The sequence below is a fragment of the Scyliorhinus torazame genome, chromosome 6 (genome assembly GCF_047496885.1).
Source record: "Scyliorhinus torazame isolate Kashiwa2021f chromosome 6, sScyTor2.1, whole genome shotgun sequence".
Classification (NCBI taxonomy): domain Eukaryota; kingdom Metazoa; phylum Chordata; class Chondrichthyes; order Carcharhiniformes; family Scyliorhinidae; genus Scyliorhinus; species Scyliorhinus torazame.
This window is the reverse complement of record NC_092712.1, coordinates 18,265,325-18,291,884: the sequence shown is the minus strand read 5'-3', so window position 1 is coordinate 18,291,884 and position 26,560 is coordinate 18,265,325. Positions and strand designations below refer to the sequence as shown.

Below are 26,560 nucleotides of genomic sequence, written 5' to 3'. Positions count from 1 at the left end.
CCTCCCGCGATTCTCCCAAGCGGCGAGAACGGCCCCGTCGAGTTCCGCGCTGCGCAGGCCGGAGAATCGCCCGAGACACCCAAAATGGCGATTCTCCTTGGCACCCCCGCTATTCTCAGGCCCAGATGGGCCGAGCGGCCAGGCCAAAACGGCGGGTTCCCCCCGGCGCCGTCGACACCTGGTCGCTGCCGGCGGGAACACCGCGGGAACGCTGGGGGGGGGCCTGCACCAGGAGGGGCCTCAAATGGGGTCTGGCCCGCGATCGGTGCCCACCGATCGTCGGGCCGTCCTCTCTGAAGGAGGACCTCCTTTCTTCCGCAGCCCCGCAAGATCCGTCTGACATCTTCTTGCGGGGCGGACTCGGAGAGGACGGCAAACACGCATGCGCGGGTTGGCGCCGGACAACCCGCGCATGCGCGGGTGACGCCAGTTTGGGCTAGGAGCGGCGGCCGCGTCATGTATGCAGTGCCTCCTTTACGTGGCGACAAGGCCTGGTGCGTGTAAATGACGCGGCCCCGCTCCTAGCCCATTATCGGCCCCTGAATCGGTCGGGATAGGGGCCGTTTCGCGCCGTCGTGAACCTCGACGGCGTTCACGGCGGCGTGGGCACTTCGGCGCGGGAGTGGAGAATCCCGCCCCTGAAGTGGGATGTGCATCCATAACCCTCTTCCTCATAAGCGAGAGCTCCCACAGAGCCACAGCTAAGACCAAACAAACCAGATTTCTAATTAATACAGGACACCATCACATGCTGGAGAACCTTACTTTCTGCCGTGGTCAGCTGAAATTTGTTATTTTCTGTGACTTGGTTCTTTCGGTTGCAGGCCTGGCTCAGGAGCTGCTGGATCAACGCGGGACTGAGCTGAACAAAGTCGCCGCGAGAAATCGTGCCGTCGACTGGAATGTGGTAGATCGTCATTATTTCACTGGAGCGAAAGCATTTCTGAAAAACGCAAGGGGAGAGAAAGAGCACGACAGTTAGACAATGTTCAAACTGTCAGTCCCCTTTCTAAATTGGGTTGACCGGCTTCCCATATTCGTGTTGTTTCGTTTGAGCTAGTTTGCAGCGAGCAGCCTTGAGGCTTCGACTGAACAAGGAGGGAACAGCTGAACACAAATCCTCACTCAGTAGTGCAGAACTTGAGAGTTTTGCTGAAAAAAAGAAATGCTGCCGTAGCTTTTCATCTGGCATGCATCAGGACAGGTGCAAGAGTACCAAATTTCAAAGGGGGCAACAATTTATACATGAGAGGAGGGTGCTTATATATTATCAATGCCTCCAATAATATGTTTTTCAAATAAAAAGAGAAACAGGTGCTGATTGATTGGCAAGCCGACTCTGATTGGCCACGGAGTTGCCATGGAGTTTGTACCATGGAGTTCTTGTCCCCCATGCTTTTTGGCATTGTTACATCTCTCTTGATGAGTGCAAGATGAAAAACTTTGACAGCATGGTCTCTGTTCAGCAGTACACAGGTGGAGACCATAAAAATATAGGAGTTCACCATTCAGCCCCTCTTCTGCCATTTAGTTAGATCATGGAATCCCTACAGTGCAGAAAAAGATCATTCAGCCCGCTGAGTCTGCACTGACCCTTGAAAAGAGCACTCTACTTAAGCTTAAGCCCTCACCTGCACCCTATTCCCATAACCCTACCTATCCTTTTGGACACTAAGGGCAATTTATCATGGCCAATCTACCTAACCTGCACATCTTTGGACTGTGGGAGGAAACCGGAGCACCCGGAGGAAACCCACGCACACACGGGGAGGATGTGCAGACTCCGCACAGACAGTGACCCAAGCCGGAATCGAACCTGGGACCCTGGAGCTGTGAAGCAATTGTGCCATCCAAAATGCTACCGTGCTGCCCTAGAGGACTGGGAAACCTTTAGGGGGCAATAGAAAGCTACTAAAAAAGCTATAAAGAAGAGTGGCTAAGGTAAATATTGGTCCTTTAGAGGATGAGAAGGGAGATTTAATAATGGGAGATGAGGAAATGGTTGAGGAACTGAACAGGTTTTTTGGGTAGGTCTTCACAGTGGAAGACACAAATAACATGCCAGTGACTGATAGAAATGAGGCTATGACAGGTGAGGACCTTGAGAGGATTGTTATCACAAAGGAGGTAGGCAGAAAGTGGGTAATTATAGGCCAGTGAGCTTACCTTCGGTAGCAGGGAAGATGCTGGAATCTATCATCAAGGAAGAAATAGCGAGGCATCTGGATAGAAATTGTCCCATTGGGCAGACGCAGCATGGGTTCATAAAGGGCAGGTCGTGCCTAACTAATTTAGTGGAATTTTTTAAGGACATTACCAGTGCGGTAGATAACGGGGAGCCAATGGATGTGGTATATCTGGATTTCCAGAAAGCCTTTGACAAGGTGCCACACAAAAGGTTGCTGCATAAGATAAAGATGCATGGCATTAAGGGTAAAGTAGTAGCATGGATAGAGGATTGGTTAATTAATAGGAAGCAAAGAGTGGGGATTAATGGGTGTTTCCCCCTGGTTGGCAATCAGTAGCTAGTGGTGTCCCTCAGGGATCAGTGTTGGGCCCACAATTGTTCACAATTTACATAGATGATTTGAAGTTGGGAACCAAGGGCAATGTGTCCAAGTTTGCAGACGACACTAAGATAAGTGGTAAAGCAAAAAGTGCAGAGGATACTGGAAGTCTGCAGAGGGATTTGGATAGGCTAAGTGAATGGGCTAGGGTCTGGCAGATGGAATACAATGTTGACAAATGTGAGGTTATCCATTTTGGTAGGAATAACAGCAAAAGGGATTATTATTTAAATGATAAAATATTAAAACATGCTGCTGTGCAGAGAGACCTGGGTGTGCTAGTGCATGAGTCGCAAAAAGTTGGTTTACAGGTGCAACAGGTGAATAAGAAGGCAAATGGAATTTTGTCCTTCATTGCTAGAGGGATGGAGTTTAAGACTAGGGAGGTTATGCTGCAATTGTATAAGGTGTTAGTGAGGCCACACCTGGAGTACTGTGTTCAGTTTTGGTCTCCTTACCTCAGAAAGGACGTACGGCGCTGGAGGGTGTGCAGAGGAGATTCACTAAGTTAATCCCAGAGCTGAAGGGGTTGGATTACGAGGAGAGGTTGAGTAGACTGGGATTTTACTCGTTGGAATTTAGAAGGATGAGGGGGGATCTTATAGAAATATATAAAATTATGAAGGGAATAGATAGGATAGATGCGGGCAGGTTGTTTCCACTGGCGGGTGAAAGCAGAACTAGGGGGCATAGCCTCAAAATAAGGGGAAGTAGATTTAGGACTGAGTTTAGCAGGAACTTCTTCACCCCAAGGGTTGTGAATCTATGGAATTCCTAGCCCAATAAAGCAGTTGAGGCTCCTTCATTAAATGTTTTTAAGATAAAGATAGATAGCTTTTTGAAGAATAAAGGGATTAAGGGTTATGGTGTTCGGGCCGGAAAGTGGAGCTGAGTCCACAAAAGATCAGCCATGATCTCATTGAATGGCGGAGCAGGCTTGAGGGGCCAGATGGCCTACTCCTGCTCCTAGTTCTTATGTTCTTATGTTCCTAATAGAAGACGGAAGATCCTGGGATCTTCCAGGGTCACAACGCCTCACGAGATCTAACACGATCGTGCGATGTAAATTCCGCCCATTGTGGGCGGGATAACTTTTTGGTCAATCTCAAATTAAAGTGAGACAGCTAGTGAGACAGGTATTGGGATCTACCCACATTGCCTCGGAGATCTTGGGCGAGTGCCGTTCAATGCTGGTCTCCACAAACGAGGACCAGATGGAACAGCATTCGTCGGGGTCTTCCAGTGGGATTGGAAGCCCCCAGGTGCATGCCCTTTGGGCAGGGTGGTACCCTGGCACTGCTAGTGCCACCTGGGCATCCTGGCAATGGCAGTCTGGCACCTTGGCATTGCCACCTGGGTGCCAGGCTGGCACTGCTGGCACTGTCAAGGTCCCAAGCTGACATTTTTTGCGCAATGGCGATCAGGCTAGGGGTGCCATGTGGGGGGGGGAGGGGGGGGGGGGGAGGGAGGGGGGGGGCTTGGGTGGGGTCAGGGGTCGCAGTGGGGGCTCCAGAGATAGGGATGCCAGATCTCTCGCTACAGTGAGGAGTTCTGGCGAACGGGGCTATTTCATTTCATTTCATTTTCATTTCATTTCATCTGCGGCCTCTGCTGGGCGTTCCCCATTGAGCCTTCTACCTAACCCGGGTGCCGTTTTATAATGTTGTGTTTCTCGACGCTGTTAAAAACACCCGCAATGGGACTCTGTTCCCATTTAGTTAAATCCCGCCCGTTATCTCACCTCCGTAAAGTAGTATAACATTGTGCCGCCCTCTGGTGGTTACGTGTTAGTTCACCTAACACTGGTTGATGACTCAGGTCAAATTGTTCATAGAATATGACAACGCTTGGTACAGCCTACATTGCAAATCACAGTAAAGTTTGCCTCTTGAACCTCAGGGACTTTAAATTTCTCTTAGCTCACACAAAACCCTGTTAAATGGGTATTCATTTGATAGAAATGTGCACACTTTTGCATGATCAGAATGTTTCTATCCTGATGTTGTTTGCGAAGCTGATGTTTGTGTTCTTAAGCAGCTCAGATGAATGAAAGAAACAGAGCTAAATAACAACAGTGTAATGGAGCACAAGGAAAGAAACGGTAATGATTCTATGAAAGGCACAAAGCATTAGTCCAGAGTAGGTGTTAATAGCAGAATAAAGGAGAGAAAAACATAGAACAAAATGCAGTCCGGAAGGCTAATCGGAAGGTGGGTTGCTATTGCTGCTGTGCTCCACTAGAGCATTGTAGCAGGTCGAGGACTGAAATATGAGTGTGAGAACAAGGCGGTGAATTGAACTGGCAAGCACGGTAGCACAGTGGTTAGCACTGTGGCTTCACAACACCAGGGTCCCAGGTTCGATTCCCGGCTGGTTCGCTGTCTGTGCGGAGTCTGCCCGTTCTCCCCGTGTCTACATGCTGTTCGGTGGATTGGACATTCTGAATTCTGCCTCTGTGTACCCGAACAGGGCGCCAGAATTATTAGGCAACAATCTCTTAGCACAGCAATTCTGATGGTGAAGCCAGGATGTACGCCATAGACAGCAGCAAGCTCTGGTATATTAGCTTTCTATCGCCACTCATAGATGCACTTCCAGCAGAGTGGATCGCAATCGGGGTGGAAATACTAGGTTTCCAGACAGACTTGTAACAGCGATTGTTGGTAAAGAGAGTGACTTAAAGGAGTGTAACTAGGAGTGTAGTTACCATGTCCCAGCTGCTGGTGGTTATATTTGCATCCTCCTTCTCCAGACTTTCAGATGGCACATTCTTGTGTTCATGGTGCTCATCCTCGTGCTCTTCATGCCCAGGAGCTGTGGAAACCTCATATTTATTATGAGGCAGACCAATTTTATCCATTAAGTCTTCAAGGTCTGAAATGCAAGAAACAAAATAACTTGCGTTTTTATACCACCTTTCAAACCCTCCGAAAGCACGTCACGGCCCATTCAGTACTTAGTACAAAGAACAAAGAACATAGAACAAAGAAAAGTACAGCACAGGAACAGGCCCTTCGGCCCTCCAAGCCTGTGCCGACCATGCTGCCCGTCTAAACTAAAATCTTCTACACTTCCTGGGTCCGTATCCCTCTGTTCCCATCCTATTCATGTATTTGTCAAGATGCCCCTTAAATGTCACTATCGTCCCTGCTTCCACCACCTCCTCCGGTAGCGAGTTCCAGGCACCCACTACCCTCTGTGTAACAAACTTGCCTCGTACATCTCCTCTAAACCTTGCCCCTCGCACCTTAAACCTATGCCCCCTAGTAATTGACCCCTCTACCCTGGGGAAAAGCCTCTGACTATCCACTCTGTCTATGCCCCTCATAATTTTGTAGACCTCTATCAGGTCGCCCCTCAACCTCCGTCGTTCCAGTGAGAACAAACCGAGGTTATTCAACCGCTCCTTAAGTAGTCTTATGACTACTTGACGTAGTCATAAGAAAAAGCAGGATTAGTACATTCAGCACCTTGAGTTTGCTCTGCCAATTCAATAAGATTATGGTTGATCCCCTAACTCGGCTTCATTTTCCCACACCATCTACATATCCCTTGTTCCCACATCCCTAATAATAGATCCCATTGTTTTCCTTACTACTGATGTCAGGATGTCTGGTCTATAGTTCCGTTTTCTCTTAACCCTGCTTTCTTGAATAGGAGAATTTAAATAATAATCTTTATTGTCACAAGTAGGCTTACATTAACGCTGCAGTGAAGTTACTGTGGAAAGCCCCTCGTCACCACATTCCTCCGCCTGTTCGGGTACACTGAGGGAGAATTCAGAATGTCCAAATTACCTAACAGCACGTCTTTCGGGACTTGTGGGAGGGAACTGGAGCACCCGGAGGAAACCCACGCAGACACGGGGAGAGCGCGCAGACTCCGCACAGACCGTGACCCAAGCCGGGAATCGAACCTGGGACCCTGGTGCTCTGAGGTAACAGTGCTAACCACTGTGCTGCCGTGCTGCCCATATTGTGATGCTAAATATTGAAACCATAGCACCTTAGAAAAGGTTAGGCATCTTAACCATTTAGTTTTGAATGTGTCTACCTCTGCAGGTATGTATCAATATATTTTCAGCATGCATCTGGAGGACCAAATAATTTAATTTTGCAAATCAATGTTTACTTGCAAATGAAAGTCGTATTGTCAGATAATCGCTCTGAAAAGGAATTTCCTTATGTCACCTCCTGCCAGATCAGGGATGGGAAACAAATGCTGGATATGCCAACGATGCTCATATCCCATGAATGAAAAAGGGAAAGATCAACTAGAATGAAGGGAATGTATCGTTGCCGTAATGATTTCTGTAGGCAGCCAATGGAATAGTTTCAGCTGAGTCAGCTGCCCCATCCCTCCACTCACATTCACCTTACCTTCAAGTAGCAGCCAACGATAATAGTTGGATTATCGTTTGCAGATAGCTTAGAGAATTGTAAAATCTTACAGCACAGAGATAGGTCATTAATTTCATTGTACCTCTGCTGTTTAAGCAGTGGGAAACCAGGGATTTACAGACCAGTTAGCCTAACATCTGTGATGGGGAAATTGCTGGAGTCAATCTTGGCCAATCAGGGAGAGCCAGCGTGGATTTGTGAGGGGAAGGTCATGCCTGACTAATCTTATTGAATTTTTTGAAGAGGTCACGAAGGCAGGGGACAGAGGAATGGATATGGATGTCATTTATATGGACTTCCAGAAGGCATTTGATAAAGTCCCACTTCAGAGACTGTTAACTAAGGTGGAAGTCCACGGAGCTGAGGGCAAATTATTGACATGTCTAGGAAATTGGTTGAATGGGCAGGCGACAGAGAGTGGGGATAATGGATAATTACTCTAACTGGCAGGAGGTGACTAGTGGTGTCCCACAGGGATCTGTGTTAGGGTCTCAATTATCCAGGCTATTCATTAATGACTTGGATGATGGCATAGAAAGTCGTATACCCAAATTTGCTGATGATACAAAGTGGCATTGTAGACAGTCTAGATGATAGCATTAAATTGCAAGGAGATATTGACAGACAAGGTGAATGGGCAAAATTGTGGGAGATGGAATTCAATATAAGTGTGAGGTTATCCATTTTGGACCAAAAAAGGAGAGAGCAGAGAACTTTCCAAATGGAAAGAGGCTCGGCACAGTGGATGTCCAAAGAAACTTGGGAGTTCAGGCACTTAGATTCTTAAAATGCCACATACAAGTGCACAAAATAACCAAAAAGGCTAATGGAACATTAGCCCGTATATCAAAAGGATTGGAGTATAAAGACACGGGAGTTATGCTGCAGCTATACAAAACCCTGGTTCGACCCCACTTGGAGTCACTGGGAGCAATTCTGGGCACCACACCTTAGGAAGGATATTTTGGCCTTGGAGGGAGTGCAGTGTAGATTTACAAAAATTATACCTGGATTACAGGGGTTGAGTTACGAGGAGCGATGACTCCAATTAGACCTGTTTCGCTGGAATTTAAAGGCTAAGAGGTGATCTGATCAAAGTATTGAAGATACTAACAGGGAAAGACAGGGGAGATAAAGAGAAACTATTTCCACTGGTTGGAGATTCTAGATCTCGGGGGCATAGTCTAAAAATTAGGGCCAGACAGTTCAGGAGAGATGTTAGGAAGATCTTCACTCTGAGGGTGGTAGAGGTGTGGAACTCTCTCCCACAAACAGCAGTTGAAGCTGGAAACGTTGTTAATATTAAATTTGCGATAGATAGATTTTTGTTAAGCAAAGATATTAAGGGATATGGAGTTAGGTCACATCAACCATGAAGGCGGAACAGGTTCGAGGGGCTGAATGACCTCCTCCTGTTCCTATCCTGGTTCTTTGTCTCCCAGACCCCTGCTCTTCCACCATCTAAATATTTAACTTTCAATTATTTATCCGATATTCCCTTTTAAACGTTACCATTGGATTTATTTGCTTATTTTTATTTGTGCTATATTTCCAATATCATTGATTCTACTGCCAAATATTGGATATACATTCAGTTCTACTGTTTTAAGACTATTAATATACTGTTAATTCTAAAACCTAGGAAATTTATTTTAGTTCTCTTGACCAGGGAGTAGCAGTATAAGTGTCAGAAACTCCCAGGCCAAGTGCAGCATAGTTAAAATAGGAGCCACTGCGAAATGCCAGTGAGGTACAGTGGCCCTTTATGCTCCAAAGTCCACTTAGAATGGCGCTGCCCCCTCACTTCCCTATTCTCGTGTACCAATCCCGTTCTCACCGCTACCTAACCAAAAGCTGAACGGGAGAATATTGTCCTTACCGGTTCGAGTGATGTTTGCAGAGTCATTATGGTGGGTGTGAAAAATAAAATCCAGGAAGTATTCAGGGCCAGGCAGTAAGTATTGGAGTATACAATCTCCTTGAAGAACATGATAGAGCACAATAGCAGAAAAGTGACTGACGTCATCTTCTGTCAATCCATTAGAACCCAGATTCGACTCTTCTACGATTTGAGACACGTTGACACAGGGCTGCAGTGAGAAAGAAAGTAATTGATTGACATAACTAGTAGCTAACTAATCTGGTAATCTTTTTAATTCTGTGCTCGTCTCATATCACCAAATTCTGCCTTAGTCTATCGATCCTCTGCGCAGGCAAATTGACAGCCTGACCCCTTGGCACTGGTCAGCCCCGCACTCTGGCAGCCTGGCAGGACCACTTAAGCACTCTGGCAGTGCCAGGCTGGCACCTGGGTGGCACCTCAAGTGCCTGGGTGCCACCCTGCCCGGAGGCTGACCACCCAGAGGCCACCAATCACCTGGGAGACCCCACAGGTACCGTTCCATCTGGTCCCATTTGTGGTGACCAGTACTGAATGTTGTCGGCTGGGGTCTCCTTGGCAAGGCCGGTAGATGCCGGATGGCTGTTCGATTCAGGCGCATGCACGACAATGTGGGTTTTTAAACTCACTCAGCCGTGCCAGACTGGGTCCTGCCTGTGGTGTTGGGTGCTCTGGTGCACAGATGAGCCAACACAGTTGTATGTGGTACAACTCTATTTTATTATAACTCTTATAATACAGTTCGTTCTGGATACTCTGCACGTGCTGTCTCCCTGAGTGTGTTTGGTAACAGATGTGTCCTGATTCTCCTCTGCAGCTAATACTGACCACCGGGGGTCGTGTCTGTGCTTTTATATCTTTCTGTCATTGGTTGTGGTGTTGTGTGTTCTGATTTGTCTGTTGGTGTGTCTATCATGATGTGTGTGTTTGAATATCATGACATCCCCCCTTTTTACAAAGATATGTGCCTACGTGGTTATAAATATAATTGTGTCGTGAGTGCATCGAAGAGTGTGTGTGTGTGTTATGTACAGCGTGTGTATATGACGTAACTATTTACATGGGGCGATGTCGGGTGCGTCACACTAACAAGGTTGTACCATAACAAAACTTGGATGCGAGAGAGAAAAAAAAAAAAACTTGAACATTGGTCTGGTCAGACGATATCTGGAACAATAAACAACAACAGGTTATAATACAGAAGTGTTTGACTTTTTGAACGTATGAACAGCGTTATAAGTCCAGTCTAATGGGTGACCGCCTCAAGAATGGGCTGGTCCTCAAGCCGGTTCAGCTGTGGAGATTTGGGGTCACACTGGTTCACCTTGGATTGTTGGAGGTGATGCTGTTGCCGAAGTCTCTACTTTACCATTTGTTGTACTTCGTGCAGTGCTTGGTTTTTTTCATTCGTGCAAATATAACATTCAACATCTTTGTTAGTGGTGCCTTGGCTGTGGTTTGGTTCTGGTGGCGATGGAAGGGGCATGATCCGTGGCATCTCCACGAAGTCATCCTTGGGAACCAGTGGAGGATCCGGCGTGTGCGTACGGTTCAGTTGCGAGCGTGGAAGGCGGCGCAAAGCTCGCTGATTGCGCCTACGCACCAATCCATCCGCCCTGCATGCCAGGAACAAGGTGGAGTCTTTTTCTTTTTATGTTTGTGGTGGACGGCATCTTGTAGCCGATGGGTCGTTGCCATCGAAGTAGCACCATCACTAATATCATGCAAGGCGATGACTGTGCCAGATGTGGAAGTTGGCCGAGACCGTGTACGCTGGTTCCGGCCACCTGCTGTGCCGGAAGGGCGACTCCGCAGAGAAACGTCGAAGCATGTCACCTTGGAGAGAGAATTGTTGCTCGCATCAACGTCTGGCGATGGCGCAAATTGGTGTGTCCATCTTGGTGCTGGTTGCCACTGCCGACCCAGTGGGACTGCCACGCGATCCATTCCCTGTCGCCGTGGCATCCGCCGTCACCCTGAGCGTGCCATCACCGAGGCCGCGACACCGCCCGTCCGGAGCAAGGTCTGGCGTGCCGAATCAGAGTCGGCGCTTGGCTGCTCCCCATCTGGAGTCCGGTCTGCCTTCCGTCGATGCCCCCCGTCCGGAGTCCCAACAGGTTCACTGGAGGCAGCCGAGATTCCCTGAAGCTGTACTTCTGGAGTCGGAACATGCAGGAATGCACCAACCAGTGGAGAGGGTCGAGCCATCGAGGGTGGAAGCGGTGCGCTGCCACCGCAGTCGTCAGTGGTCCCACCGTGATCGTCGAGTGCCTCGGTACGCACTAGGCGAGGTCTGTCACCTTGCACCTTTTGCATGGGAAGTGGGATGCTGTCGTCACTCGTCTCACATCCCGTGGATAGATCCTCATTAGCAGCTTGCTGTTCACTAGGGTTGGGTAAATTGTCAGAGTTTTCATCTGGTGGTGCACACCATGTCGGTGGACTGTCATTGTCTTGCCGTTGTCCTTCATTTGGGCTTTTCTTCTTTGGAATTTTAAATCTTCCCCCAGACATTGCAGAACCTTGTTTATTACCCCCAAATTCTCCCATAGGTATGGTCTCGAATATAGGATCCAATGTTTCTATCGACATTGTACTATTTTCCAAAGAACATTCCGTTTCACTTTTCTTCTCAGGTGCCTCATATGTATCTTTGTCTAATGTACATGCCTTCATCGTCTCTGGGTCTGATTTTGCTGGGACTGGCATGGTCACAGTCTCTCTTTTACTGTTCTCAATTGCCCACATTATACTCCCCATACATAACTGCTTAATCACTGGGGTTAGTGTGGTACAATGGATAATCGGGTCGACCTTATCTGCATCTTCACCATTAGTGGAAAGCACACTTGGTTCACTTGAAACTGCTGTGGGTTTTAAATTCGTTATCTGGCTACTCGATGTCGGTGTCCTCAGGATTCTTGCTCCAATGTTCTGCTCAATAATCAGTGGAGCGTGTATAGGTTCAATGCAATTAATGTTCCCCTCAAGGTTTGAAGAGTCATTACTGACTAACTGCTGGTCTCCGAAGTTGGGATTTTGCGGTGTTGTGTTGAAGGGAGACATTTGTCCCTGCTGTAGATATGATTCAGGTTGTGTTATTTCCATTAACTGAGGATCAATGTCTTGTCCATTTTTTCGATCCGTACTAAAACACTGGCAATTCTCAGTCTGCTCCTTGCAAGTTAAACATTCAATTAATTTCGTTAGCAAATCCTCAGCATCCTTCTGTGGCCGTGCAGCATTATTAATCTCTGTTCGGCTATAATGATCCTGAAGGTCAGCGCATAAACCTTTTTTCTTCGGGCTTGGACAAGGCGATTCCTTTGGCTTGTCTTCAGTTGGGCTTGAACAGTCTTCAGCGCTGTGCCCTTCATTGTAGCATGAGAGACCGTCATGTTCATGCTGCTGTGTAGTGGAGCATGGTAGGCTGTTATAGCCTTCTTGCTGTTCACGTGAGCATGGCAGACTTGCATCGTCTGCCGCTGGTTGGTCAGGAGAGGTTGCTAGACCCTCATGGTCTTGTTCCTGCAAGGACTGCGCTCTGGAGTCTTGCGTTCCTTCCATCGTGGAGTCCGTCCACGAGCTCTCTGTGGAGGCTTGTGACACTGGAGTCACTTCTTGTTCGTGCAAGGACTGCGCTCTGGAGTCTTGCGTTGCTCCTATCGTGGAGGCTGTCCACGAGCTCTCTGTGGAGGCTTGTGACACTGGAGTCACTTCTTGTTCGTGCAAGGACTGCGCTCTGGAGTCTTGCGTTGCTTCTATCGTGGAGGCTGTCCACGAGCTCTCTGTGGAGGCTTGTGACACTGGAGTCACTTCTTGTCCGTGCAAGGACTGCGCTCTGGAGTCTTGCATTTCTGCAATTGTGGAGTCTGTCCACGAGCTTGCTGTGGAAGCTTGTGACACTGGAGTCACTTCTGGTTCATGCGAGGACTGCACTCTGGAGTCTTGCATGTCTTCTTTCATAGAGTCGGGAACGTTGAGCGGGATGTGGACCACGCTCTGTGTGGCAGCAGGGCGCTCTCCGTGTGCTTGCACCGCTCCCTGTCTGTTAATGTCAGGCTGCAGCATCATCCGGTACTGATAAGTTGGAACGTCATATCTGCTGGATTGAAGATCCTCAAATCCGAAAAATGAATCCGCATCTGCGTCGGATTCAATGTGGGGGCCGCCAATGTGCAACACGAAAGGTTCGTCCGAGTCATAGTCATATAGGACCACGGAGCTATCATTGGGCTCGCGAGGTCCGGAAACACTGTAAAGATCGTCATCGAAGTATTCAAGGTCGGAATCATCGGCTTGTGCGTAGGTAACTGCTTGTCGGAGGGTTCTTCGGAGGTCAAATTCATCTCCTGGGTCAATTTGCGGCACTGTGCTGTCATTCCAGGTGAGGGAAGGTTGTTTTACAGCTTTAACAGATTTTTGTTTTTTTGATTTGGGACGTTTCCCTTTTAAATTGGATTTGGGACATTTCCCTTTTAAATTGGTGCAGTCTGGGGCCTCTGACATCCTGACGCTCGGTATGTAGCACGTAGGAAGCGACTGCGCATGCTCAGATCGCTGTTCCTTTACCGATGGCCGTTTTCTTGACTGCGCATGCGCAGCATCTCGCGCATGCGCAAACGAAACTTCCGGTTCTGCGCACTGCTCGCGCAACTGTGCTAGCGTGATACCTTTAGCAAGATGGCCGCTGACCTCGACCCAGCCTTCTCTCAGGCCCGGGATTTCGGCCTCTGGGATTTCGGGCTCCGGGATCCCAGCCACGAGGTGAGTACTGCAGCTTTTCTTACCTTTATTTGCCGATTGGATTGCGTTTTCTTCACAGTACTTGGAGAATTTGTCCAGAACTGCCTGGTAATCGTACCTTTGCTGCCTCCTGAAGAACCTGAACCTTGTGAATATTTCTCTTGCCCTTGCACCGGCGATGGTGAGGAGAAATTCAATTTTTTCGCTATCATCCAGGTCTTGGAGTTCAGCTGCCACCAGGAACAATTCGAACATTTGCCGGAATCGCCGCCAGTTTTCGCGGAGATCGCCGTAGCACTGGAGCGGCTGCGGAACCGGGAGCTCTATCATTTTGCCTGGGCACTGCTGGTTGTCTGTGTACACTGAGGTATGCCGGCAGGTATCGATCCACTCCTGTACCATGTGGTGTTGGGTGCTCTGGTGCACAGATGAGCCAACACAGTTGTATGTGGTACAACTCTATTTTATTATAACTCTTATAATACAGTTCGTTCTGGATACTCTGCACGTGCTGTCTCCCTGAGTGTGTTTGGTAACAGATGTGTCCTGATTCTCCTCTGCAGCTAATACTGACCACCGGGGGTCGTGTCTGTGCTTTTATATCTTTCTGTCATTGGTTGTGGTGTTGTGTGTTCTGATTTGTCTGTTGGTGTGTCTATCATGATGTGTGTGTTTGAATATCATGACACTGCCCATTGTGGGCAGGATCCAAATTGCGACATCTTCCAAGTTCTGGTTGGATCTCGCAAAGCTTAACAGCTGTAGGCAATCCGGGGGTGGGGTGGGGGGTGGGCAGGCCTCTCCCGAGATCTACCAGCCGGAACCTGCCCTGGTTCCGGTGGGATGCAGCCAGTCGATCGCGCCCAAGATGTAACTTAACTCAAGGTGTAAAATTTTGTAATTATGTTCCACCCTGGAAACACATGCTCAGCACTGACCAATGTGATTAGATGAAATGGAGTAAAAGGAGGCTTGTGTAGAATATAGCCACCAAGACAAACGAGGCAGACCAAATGATTTGCTTCTGTGCTGCACATTCCATGTAATACAAAAATGTTTTGCCTGATGTCTGTGATCTGCAGGAACTGACAAAGCTTTGCAATAATGGATGCCATTGTTCCCTTGCTATAATGTATTATAGGGTGTTCCTTTGCTATAATCTCGCTCAATTTATATGAGCCATTGATCTCCTGAATTTATCTTAATGCTTTACTGGCTGCTTAACTAATCAATCATTTAAGGTTCTAAATTAGTTCACACAAAGTGCAGCCCGGCTAATGATTTTAGTGTGGTGTGTCGTTCAAGGTTATGCTGACGTTAACCGATTGAATTGTTGGAAAGAGAAAATGCACAGAGTGCCAATCCCTACTTACCTGACCTTTGGCCACTGTCAGGTAGTTCCTCTGGATTGCCTCCAGTACCTCTTCTACTTGGTGATGGGTGGGGTCAGGGATTTGGCTGATGTTATTTTTCATCACGAGACCCTCTGTGAACGCCACCGTTGCTTCGTTCCACCTCCCGGACTGTATAACCTTGCACTCTTTCTGTGGGTTACTCAGGAAAAGCAGCAATCCAGGAGAAATTCGGAAAAAGTCATTGGATGTCAGTGTTTTTGTGTCACTCCTGTTCTTCTTGGCGAGTTCAAAAAGGTCATTTGCTGAGAAACACTGTGAAAAGAGAGGGAAGAAGCTTGTAAACAATCAGACAGTTTCTTTATTAAAGAAGATACTGTCATCTACCAATAACGTATGTGCGTTTGCGTTAATGTCTATATATTTGTGTGTTTGTCAAAATATTTGTATATGTGAATTTGTACATGTGTGTATCTGTATACAAATGCACATTACAAAATGCACACAGATACAAATGCATATTTTACATGTGCATTTATATATATTTGTGTCTGTACATTTGTGCAAATGCCATGTCCTGTTATCATCATTGTGGAACTTAGTTACGGTTGTCCTTGGCCAGGCTTGATAGAGGCTGCTGGAGCCAAGGCTGTTGGTAAACTTTAACTTTTATTGAATATTCCTATAACCATGTACTTGGCATGAGGCTTCACACAGAACTATCCCTCAGCACGCTATGATCACGCTGTGATCTTGCAACACTGCTGATGTAAACGTTTCAATTTATATATTTAACATGAACCCTTTTTAAAAAAAATTTTTTATTGAAGTTTTCACAAAATATCAACAACAAAATGAAAAAGGAACCCAATAGAATTAAATACAAAATAAAACAACCCCGTGCCCCCCTCCCCCCTATACAGAAATAATAAATTAACACCCCGAATTAACACAAAGCAAACATAGCAAATATATATACCCCCTCAGATCCCCCATTGTAGACACAAGGCCCCCAAGCGTGGAATCCTGGATCAACGATATGGCGGGGTTTATTAAATTGGAGAGGGTGAAATTTGCCTTAAGGGGATCGGTGCAAGGGTTTTTCAGGTGGTGGCAACCGTCCTTGGACTTCCTGGCAGACCATGAACCCTTTACGCCACACATTTGTGCTTTGTGCTTTTATGTGGGGTAGGTTATCTCAGCTGGCTAGCTGGCTAGAGCGTGTCGTAGAATGACACCAATAATGTGGGTTCAATCCCTGTACCGACTGTGGTGGTTTGTGGAGGTTCTGCCCTCCTTCCCCGTGCTTGCAGAGTGGGTCCTCAAGTCACCAAAAACTCTCTCTCTCTAATGGACGTAAGTGGCGATGGGACTTTGGCTAGACAAATGAATATATATATCTGAATGCATGAGAGTCTGTGTCAAGAGGGAAGAAGTTCCACTGTGTGCCATTTTAATAAAGTCATGAACCTGTGCAAAGTAAATGGGGGAAAATCTCGATTAATACAGCAGACCGTATGATTTCAGCAGAAAGCATCAACCACAGAACGTCTCACTGAGCTAATGCTCTTCCTGTAGGCTGAATTTCCGGGCACCACTAATGTCGGCAAAAGAGGTTGACGGGGGTCAGAAAACCATGAAAATCGCTTATTGTCACAAGTAGGCTTCAAATGAAGTTACTGTGAAAAGCCCCTAGTTGCCACATTCCGGCACCTGTTCCGGGAGGCTGGTCAACGTGAGTCAACTATTCTTCTTAAGAGTCTTGTTAAGCAAGGATTAAGGAGGATAACTGAGGTTTCCAATTTTCCCACATGATGGGGGACGCAGTCTGTTTGCAGCTACCCAATGGCAGGCCTGCCTGGATGAGATAACAGCCAAAGGCTGCCTATAGAGGGCCTAGCCTTCCCTATTCCTTCAGTGGTGGCTTGGAAGTTATTTTGTGTTTTTTAATTAAAGTTTTTGAAGTAAAGCTGAGAGGGTGTGTGCTTTTTTTGTGGGAACATTCTCGGTTACTTACCTTGAACTGAGCCGGTCACTTCTCAAATGTTGGAAGGCCTGTGAAGGGGAACGTCACTCCTGGCTGGACTGGGCCGGGTGGGGGGAAAGACAGACTGGCTCCAGGTTGGGCTGGGTGAAGGAAAAGAGACGCTCGTTCCAGGCAGGGTTGGGTGGAGGTGTGAGAATCCCGCTCCAGGCTGGGCTGGGTGGGAGAAGGTGAGACTCACCTGCCCAGTTGGTAGAGACTGGAGGCAATGGTAAGAACTTGGAGGTGGGGGGATACATGGTAAGGATGAAAGGACTCCCTGCATAGGTGTGTGGGAGAGTGAGTGTGGAAGTGTGGAGAAAAGAGGGAATACATGTGGAAGTGTGTGAGGGAGGGAGAGAGTGAGGGGGATGGAGTTAGTGTGTGTGGCAGTGAATGAGTGTATGGAAGTGAGTGTGTGTGGAAGTGAGGGAGAGAGTGAGTGAAGGAGCGAGTGTCATGTGGAGAAGAGGGAAGAAATGAGGGAAGGAGTGAATGTGGAAGTGTGGAGGAGCAGTGAGTGTGGGAAGTGTATGTGTCTCTGGCACACTCAGTCTCAGAATTCAAACTCACCCTTACCTCCACACACCAACACACAATCACCGACTCACGTGATTGGTGAGTGAGCATCTAGAGATTGAGAGTGAGCCAAACAGACTCTGTCCCTCTCACATTCCAAAGGTGATTTATTTATTACCCATTAATTATCAATTTATTGCTTTGACATTGCTTTATTTTTGCTCAACAAGTTGCTTTTTTCTTCATACCTTAGCTTCATTTTGAAATTTACGTTTAATGTTGTGCCAAACCCTGGGCTGGTTTCTCTGCCCACCTGTGCCAAACCCTGGGCTGGATTCTCTGCCCATCTGTGCCAAACCCTGGGCTGGATTCTCTGCCCACCTGTGCCAAACCCTGGGCTGGTTTCTCTGCCCACCTGTGCCAAACCTGGGCTGGATTCTCTGCCCCCCGATGTGAAATCACCTTTGGCGAGGGGGGCGGAGAATCTGTTTTGGCGCCGAAATCGGGAGCGGCGGCAGTTTTCGGATTCCTCACCCCCTGAAAAGCACCATACTCTAGGAGTACGTCGCGCCAAATATCCACGGCCTCAGGCCTGCCCCGCGATGCACCATCCCTGACCGGCCGAGTTCCCAACGGCGTGGGTTATGTGTGCTCACACTGTTCGGGAACCTCGCGAGGTGGCTGCGATCTCAGTCCGGGGCCGCCACAGTTGGGGGAGGGCCGATCCGCGGGCAGGGGGGGCTTAATTCGGGGCTCGGGGCACTGTGGTCCGGGCCGGGCGAGCGGCCGAAGGGGGGCACTACTTTTGCGGTCCGGGTCCGCGGGCTGAGTCCGCCATGAAGCACGGCACGGCCGCTGCAACCTCTTCCTACTCCATCCCGAGGTTCCCACCTGCTTGAAGTGAACCACCATAATACCGGTGCCAAAGAAGAACCAGGCAATGTGCCTCAATGACTACTGTCCAGTGGCCTTGACATCGATCATTATGAAGTGCTTCGAGAGGTTGGTCATAAGACACATCAACTTCTGATGCTAAGTCATTGAATATATTCAAGAGGCGGCTGGATATTGCACTTGGGGATAATGGGATCCAAGGCTCTGGGGAGAAAGCAGGATTAGACTATTGAGTTGGATGATCAGCCATGATCGTGATGAATGACGGAGCAGGCTCGAAGGGCCAAAAGGTCTCCTCCTGCACCTATCTTCTATGTATCTATATATGTATGTAACACCTCTTCCACGATAGTCCTCAATAACAGGGCCCCGCAAAGCTGCGTACTTAGCCCCCTACTATAGTCCCTATATAAACACACAACTGTGCAACATTTGGCTCCAACTCCATCTACAAGATTGCTGATGACACGACCGTCGTTGGTTGGATCTCGAACAACAATGAGTCAGAGTACAGGAGGGAGATAGAGAACCTAGTGGAGTGGTGTAACGACAACAATCTCTCCCTCAATATCAGCAAAGCTAAAGAGCTGGTCATTGACTTCAGGAAGCAAAGTATCGTACACGCCCCTGTCAGCATCAACTGGGCCGAGGTGGAGATGGTTGACAGCTTCAAATTCCTAGGGGTGCAAAACACAAACAATCTGCCCTGGTCCACCCACGTCGACACTATGACCAAGAAAACACAACAGCGCCTATACTTTCTCAGGAAATTCGGCATGTCCACATTAACACTTAGCAATTTTTACAGGCGCACCATAGAAAGCATCCTATCTGTCTGCATTAGAGTCTGGTTTGACAACTGCTCGGCCCAAGACCGTAAGAAAATACAGAGAATCGCGAACACAGCCCAATCCATCATGTGAACCTGTCTTCCATCCATTGACTCTGTCTACACCTCCCACTGCCTGGGGAAAGCAGGCAGCATAAGCTAGGACCTCTCCCACCCGGGTTATTCTTTCTTCCAACATCTTCCATCGGGCAGGAGATACAAAAGTCTGAGAACATGTACGAACAGATTCAAAAACAGCTTCTTCCCCGCTGTTACCAGACTCCTAAACGACCCTCTTATGGACTGAACTGATCTCTTCACACATCTTCTCTACTGAGTAGTACCACACTCCATATGCTTCACCCGATGCCTGTGTCTATGTATTTACAGTGTGTATTTATTATGTCCTGTGTTTTTCATATGTGGGATGATCTGCCTGGACTGTACGCAGAACAATACTTTTCACTGTACCTCGGTGACAATAAACCCAATGCTGCAGCGGCCAGGTAGATAGCGAGCATAGCTGGCTGGAGTCCGAAATCCATGTCTCTTCGGGTGGAGTGGGGAAAGACAGAGAATGTCAGCACAATGAGGATTCCCGTGACCATCCAATGTCACCAGGTTAAAGGTCACCCAGTTATACTGCTGCACCACCCTCAACATTGGCCCCCCCACTCCAGCCCCTTCAAGATGATGTAGTCCGCACTGAATCCCTGTCCCCATCAGTGACTGGCGCTCGGCCTGTGATGTGAGGAGCCTCTCTCCTCACCACCTGTCCCTGCCAGCAGTGGATAGTGAGAGGCTCTGTGGCCCCTGTCTTGTTTCTCCCAGTGTGATTTACTGAGGCTCTCCTCACTGGGTGGGCCTTGTGCTATCCCACCTGGAGGGTGGCAACTGGTTGTGTGGTGGAGATGTTCATACTGTGCAGCCACCCGTCTCCATGCTAAGAGCCTGGTGTGCGGGCAGGTCCAACAGATGGGGATGAGGGAGGCGATGTGTGTGTGTTAGCTGAGATCTTAGCTGCGGTGTTATGTGGAGCCTGGGTTTTACACACAGGTTGTGACAGGGAGCTGGTCAGATTTCCTGGCCGTGAGCGGGATGGATGGGATCGGGGCCTGGTGGACAGGCAGGGCTTAGATCATAGATCATAGAATTTACAGTGCAGAAGGAGGCCATTCGGCCCATCGAGTCTGCACCGGCCCATGGAAAGATCACCCTATTTGAACCCACATCTTCACCATATCCCCGTAACCCCATCTAACCTTTTTTTGGACACGAAGGGCAATTTAGCACGGCCAATCCACTTAACCTGCACATCTTTGGACTGTGGGAGGAAACCGGAGCACCCGGAGGAAACCCACGCAGACACGGGGAGAACGTGCAGACTCCGCACAGACAGTGACCCAAGCCGGGAATCGAACCTGGGACCCTGGAGCGGTGAAGCAACTGTGCTAACCACTATGCCACCGTGTCGCCCACAAGGCTTGGAGATATTCGTGATATTCGGGTGACTGGCTGAGAGTGTTACTGGTGAGTCCTCTACTCTGAGAGCTGCTGTGTGCCAGGGAAGATTTCAGTGGCAACGGTGCAAGTGTCCTTTGTTTGAAATGAGCTCTGCTAATCCCCTGGCGTCCAGCGCCAATCCTGTTTTTCGGCCAATGCTCCATTCTCCGCACGATCGGAATCCACCCCAGCCAGTTCTGAAGATGTGCACAGCACAGCCCAACTCTCAATCCCTTGAGATTTGTGTCCTATTTGCATATAGATAAAGGCAAGCATCAATAACCTGCAATTATTCTTCCAGGAAGAACTGGCCCACTGATACAACCAGGAAATTGTGCAGGCATATCAGTTTTAATTCATTTCACTTGTAAAGACACTTCAACCCCACCCTGTTATTAACAATAACACTATTCACAGTGTCAGTCCATAGATTCCCAAACTGCACCAATTTAAGAATCTGCCTCCTTTTCTTCCACGTCACAATACTATTAGCAATGCAAACTAGGAGTGCTCAGAGAAATGTTCCATGATGTGAAGATGCCGACACTAGACTGGGTGTGTACAGGACACAGTAAGAAGTTTCACAACACCAGGTTAAGGTCCAACAGGTTTGTTTAAAATCACAAGCTCCCGGAACCCTGCTCCTTCACCAGGTGAAGGTAGAAATGTGCAGCACTGACAAACCCATTGTGCCTGTAATTTCCCTTTGAAATAACTATCCAGTAAATGCCTCTATCCTGCTTCTTTCCCCTGTGGCTTTCTGCCAACATGTATATAGTGCATTCCAGATCATAAACGGGCAAAAGCATTGGATATTGCAAAGGCTATGGGCCCTGACAATATTCCAACAATGATACAAGACTTGTGCTCCAGAACTTGTCACGCCCCCGGCCAAGCTGTTCCAGTGCAGCTACAACACTGGCATCCATCCGGCAATGTGGAAAACTGCCCAGGTGTGTCCTGTACACAAAAAGCAGAACAAATCCAACCCAGCCAATTACTGTCTCATCAGTGTACTCTCCATCAGTAAAGTGATGGAAGGGGTCATCAACAGTGCTGTCAAGAGGCACTTGCTTAGGAATAACCTGCTCAGTTTGGGTTCCGCCAGGGTCACTCAGCTCCTGACCTCATTACAGCCTTAGTTCAAATATGGACAAAAGAGCTGAATGCCAGGGGTGTGGTAAGAGTGACTGCCCTCGACATCAAGGCAGCATTTGACCGAGTATGGCATCAAGGAGCCCTAGCTAAACTGGAGTCAATGGGAATCAGGGGGGAAACTCTCCACTGATTGGAGTCGGTGCCTGACACAAAGGAAGATGGTTGCAGTTGTTTGAGGTCAATCATCTCAGTTCTAGGAAATCACTGCAGCAATTCTTCAGGTAGTGACCTAGGCTCACCCATCTTCAACTGCTTTATCAATGACCTCCCTTCCATAAGGTCAGAAGTGGGGATGTTTGTTGATATTTGCACAATTTTCAGCACCACTCGTGATTCCTCACACCTGAAGCAACCCTCGTGCAAATGCAGTAAGACCTGGTCAATATCCAAGCTTGGGCTGATAAGTGGCAAGTTACATTCGTGCCACACAAATGTTAGGCGATGACTTCTCGAGAGAATCTAACCACAGTCCCTTGACATTCAATGGCATTACCACCGCAGAATCCCCCAATTTCAACAACCCGAGGGTTCCAGGAGACGTTTGAAAAGGTGCCGCATAAAAGATTGATCCAGAATGTGAGATCGCAGGGGTTTAGGGGGTAGAGTCCTAGATTTGATTGAGGATTGACTGATTGACAGCAAGCCTCATCAGGTGGAGCAGGCAGAGCAGCTCCACAACCACAGTGAAGACTGGGGCTGACAACTGGGGACTGCAGACCGATGTGAATGAAGTGCAAGACATTGAATTGGAAGGGCATACGTTTAGGATATGTGCTGTGAGATATGCAGCCCTCACCGAGACTTGACTGCAATGAGTCCGTTTCACGGTTTGAAGGTGTCACAATCTGTCATTGTCTGGGACGAGTTATGAACAGCAAGGAAAACCCACAGGTTGTTTGAGACACCTCAGTGTTCCTACCCATGGCGACCCCACCCAGTGGTGGGTTGGACAAGCCACACAAATTGCTGTAGACATCAACCGAACCAGAAAACTCTGCTGACAGCCAATGGCAAGTGCTGCTCCCACTTGTCATCCATGATGCTGCCTGGCCTGCTGGGTATTTTCTGCAGACATTAATTACTATTGACAGGGCAAGTTCTGGAGCTTGCCAGGTAAATGTCTATCTCCAATTCAGACATAGGCCTTTTACTGGGTAAGATTTGCTTGGCATTAGTTGCCAGTTATAAGGAGTTCAGACTATAGTTTATATAACATGAATATATATCATCTGAACCATGGCACTTGGGAATAAGCTGCAAGTTGGAATCTAATCAAAGAGCCAATTACATTGGCAAATGAGAGAACAAAGTACACACGCCCATTTTACAATGATTTTCTGAATCCTAAAACAAAATTTACAATGTTGGTCAATGTGTTACAATGTTGGTTATCGCAAAATCATATCTGATGATCCAAGAGTAATTTCCCTCAACAGACCTTGCTCTGTGCGATACGAGTGCTGTACCTTTAAACTCTGTTCTGGGTGTGCACTGGGCAAAAAACAGTCACCCCATCTGCAAGGTCCTTCCTGCTGAGTCCCAGGTCTCGGCCTACATTATCTCAGATGTTAGCAGAAAGCAATTATTGTTTTTACGATCAACACATATGATTCTGAAATTTTAAAAATCAGCAAATGGTAGAAATATAACATAACCGACACTGAGAAAATCTGTAATATGTCTTTTAGAAAGTGCAGGAGTGGCTATCTGCCAATTCACTGTGTCTTTCAAGAAGGGAGTGAAATGGATCCTATCATCCTTACCAAACTTCAGATTCCCTAAGAATTCAAACTCCTACTTTTCAATTTTTGATTTACAATTTGTAGAGATTAGCAGGTATTATTAAATAGAGTCATGCAGCACAGAAAAGGCCCTTCAGCCCATCAAGTCTGCGCCGGTCAAAAACAACCACCTATACTATTCTAATCCCATTTCCTAGCACTTGGCCCATAGCCTTGTAGGCCATGTGACAGCAAGTACACATCTAAATACTTCTTAAATGTTATGAAGGTCTCTGCCTCTATCATCCTTTCAGGCAGTGAGTTCCAAACTCCCATCACCCTCTGGGTGAAAAGGTTTTTCCTCACATCCCCTTACCTTAAGTCTATGCCCCCTGGTCATTGATCCCTCCACCAATGGGAAAGGTTTCTTCCTGTCTACTCTATCTATCCCCCTCATAATTTTATACATTTCAATCATGTCCCCCGTCAGTCTCCTCTGCTCCAAGGAAAACAATCCAAATAACGAAAACTCTCCAGCCCAGGCAACATCCTGGTAAATCTCCTCTGCACCCTTTCCAGGGCTATCACATCCCTCCTATAATGTGGATTCCAGAACTGCACACAATACTCTAGCTGTGGCCTAACCAACGTTTTATACAGTTCTAGCATAACCTCCCTGCTCTTAAACTCCATGCCTTGGTTAATAAAGGCAAGTATACCTGATGCCTTCTTAACCACCGTATCCACTGCTTTGCTACCTGAAGGGACCAGTGCACATGCACACCATCTAATCCTCGGTGTTTCCCAGAGTCCTGCCGTTTATCCTGTATTCCCTTGCCTTGTTTGTCCTGCCCAAGAGCATCGCCTCACACTTATCCGGATTGAATCCCATTTTCCACTGATCAGCCCATCTGACCAGCCTGTCTATATCCTCCTGTAATCGAAGGCGATCCTCCTCACTATTTACCACCCACCAATTTGTGCATCATCCATGAACTTACTAATCAACCCTCCTACATTCATGTCTAAATCATTTATATAAACCACAAACAGCAAATGCCCCCACACTGATCCCGCAGGACCCCACTGGACACAGTCTTCCAGTCAGAAATAAATGCTCTACTTCCTGCCATTCAGCCAATTTTGGATCCTATTACCAAATTTCCTTGGATCCCATGGACTCTTACCTTCACTAACAGTCTCCCATGTGGAACCTTATCAAAAGCCTTGCTGAAGTCCAAGTAGACTACGTCAAATTCATTACCCTCATCGACACACCTGGTCACCTCTTCGAAAAATTCAATCAAGTTGTTCAGACATGAACCTCCCCTTAACAAAATCATGCTGACTGGCGGTTGTGGCAAGGACTAAACAACATAACGGGCTACAAAGCGAAGCCGAGCAGTATCTCCGGCAGCAGCGCACCCCTCCCGATGAACTCAATGCATTCTATGCTCGGTTCGAGCAGGTAACCAACAATCTGCTGTCGAGTGCCCCAGCAGCCCACAGCACACCCATACCCACCATTACAGCTTCCGAATTCAGATCGGTCTTCCTGAAAGTGAACCCTCGGAAGGCGATGGGCTCGGACGGGATCCCTGGTCGTGCACTCAGAGCCTGCGCGGACCAGCTGGCAGAGGTATTCGCGGACATCTTGAACCTGTCCCTACTCCACTCCAAGGTCCCCACCTGTTTCAAGAAGACCACCATCATACCAGTGCCAAAGAAGAACCAGGCAACGTGCCTCAATGACTACTGTCCGGTGGCCCTGACTTCAGTCGTAATGAAGTGCTTCGAGAGGTTGATCATGAAGCGCATCATCTCCATACTCCCAGAACGCCTTGATCCACTGCAATTCGCATACCGTCGCAACCTGTCCACAGCAGACGCCATTTCCCTGGCCCGACACTCATCCCTAGAGCATCTCGACAACAAAGACTCCTACATCAGACTCCTATTTATTGACTACAGCTCCGCCTTCAACACCATAATCCCAGCCAAGCTCATATCAAAGCTCCAAAACCTAGGACTTGGCTCCCAACTCTGCAACTGGATCCTCGATTTTCTGACCAACAGACCACAATCAGTAAGAATGAACAACAACACCTCCTCCACAATAGTCCTCAATACCGGGGTCCCGCAAAGCTGCGTACTTAGCCCCCTACTCTACTCCCTGTACACACACGACTGCGTGGCAAAATTTGGTTCCAACTCCATCTACAAGTTTGCTGACGATATGACCATATTGGGCCGGATCTCGAATAACGACGAGTCAGAATACAGGAGGGAGATAGAGAACCTAGTGGAGATGTGCAGCGACAACAATCTCTCCCTCAATGACACCAAAACTAAAGAGCTGGTCATTGACTTCAGGAAGCAAAGTACTGTTCACACCCCTGTCAGCATCAACGGGGCCGAGGTGGAGATGGTTAGCAGTTTCAAATTCCTTAGGGTGCACATCTCCAAAAATCTGTCCTGGTCCACCCACGTCGACGCTACCACCAAGAAAGCACAACAGTGCCTATACTTCCTCAGGAAACTAAGGAAATTCGGCATGTCCACATTGACTCTTACCAACTTTTACAGATGCACCATAGAAAGCATCCTATCAGGCTGCATCACAGCCTGGTATGGCAACTGCTCGGCCCAGGACCGCAAGAAACTTCAGAGAGTCGGGAACACCGCCCAGTCCATCACACAAACCTGCCTCCCATCCATTGATTCCATTTACACCTCCCGCTGCCTGGGGAAAGAGGGCAGCCTAATCAAAGACCCCTCCCACCCGGCTTACTCACTCTTCCAACTTCTTCCATCGGGCAGGAGATACAGAAGTCTGAGAACACGCACGAACAGACTCAAAAAACAGCTTCTTCCCCACTGTCACCAGACTCCTAAATGACCCTCTTATGAACTGACCTCATTAACACTACACCCTGTATGCTTCATCC

At 48.0% G+C, this 26,560-nt stretch overlaps 1 protein-coding gene across 2 annotated transcripts in view; it reads right to left on the bottom strand.

Moving 5' to 3' along the window:
• Window positions 1-26,560, bottom strand: part of slc39a4 (solute carrier family 39 member 4) — a 61,251-nt gene that overhangs the window by 26,704 nt on the left and 7,987 nt on the right. For both annotated transcript variants that reach the window (XM_072507978.1, XM_072507977.1), the window contains exons 2-5: window positions 14,987-15,280; window positions 8,847-9,057; window positions 5,275-5,441; window positions 766-943 (exon numbers count right to left, since the gene is read on the bottom strand). In XM_072507978.1, coding sequence (XP_072364079.1) covers window positions 766-943; window positions 5,275-5,441; window positions 8,847-9,057; window positions 14,987-15,088 — 658 coding nt within the window. In that variant the 5' untranslated portion in view covers window positions 15,089-15,280. The remainder of the gene's footprint in view (window positions 1-765; window positions 944-5,274; window positions 5,442-8,846; window positions 9,058-14,986; window positions 15,281-26,560) is intronic.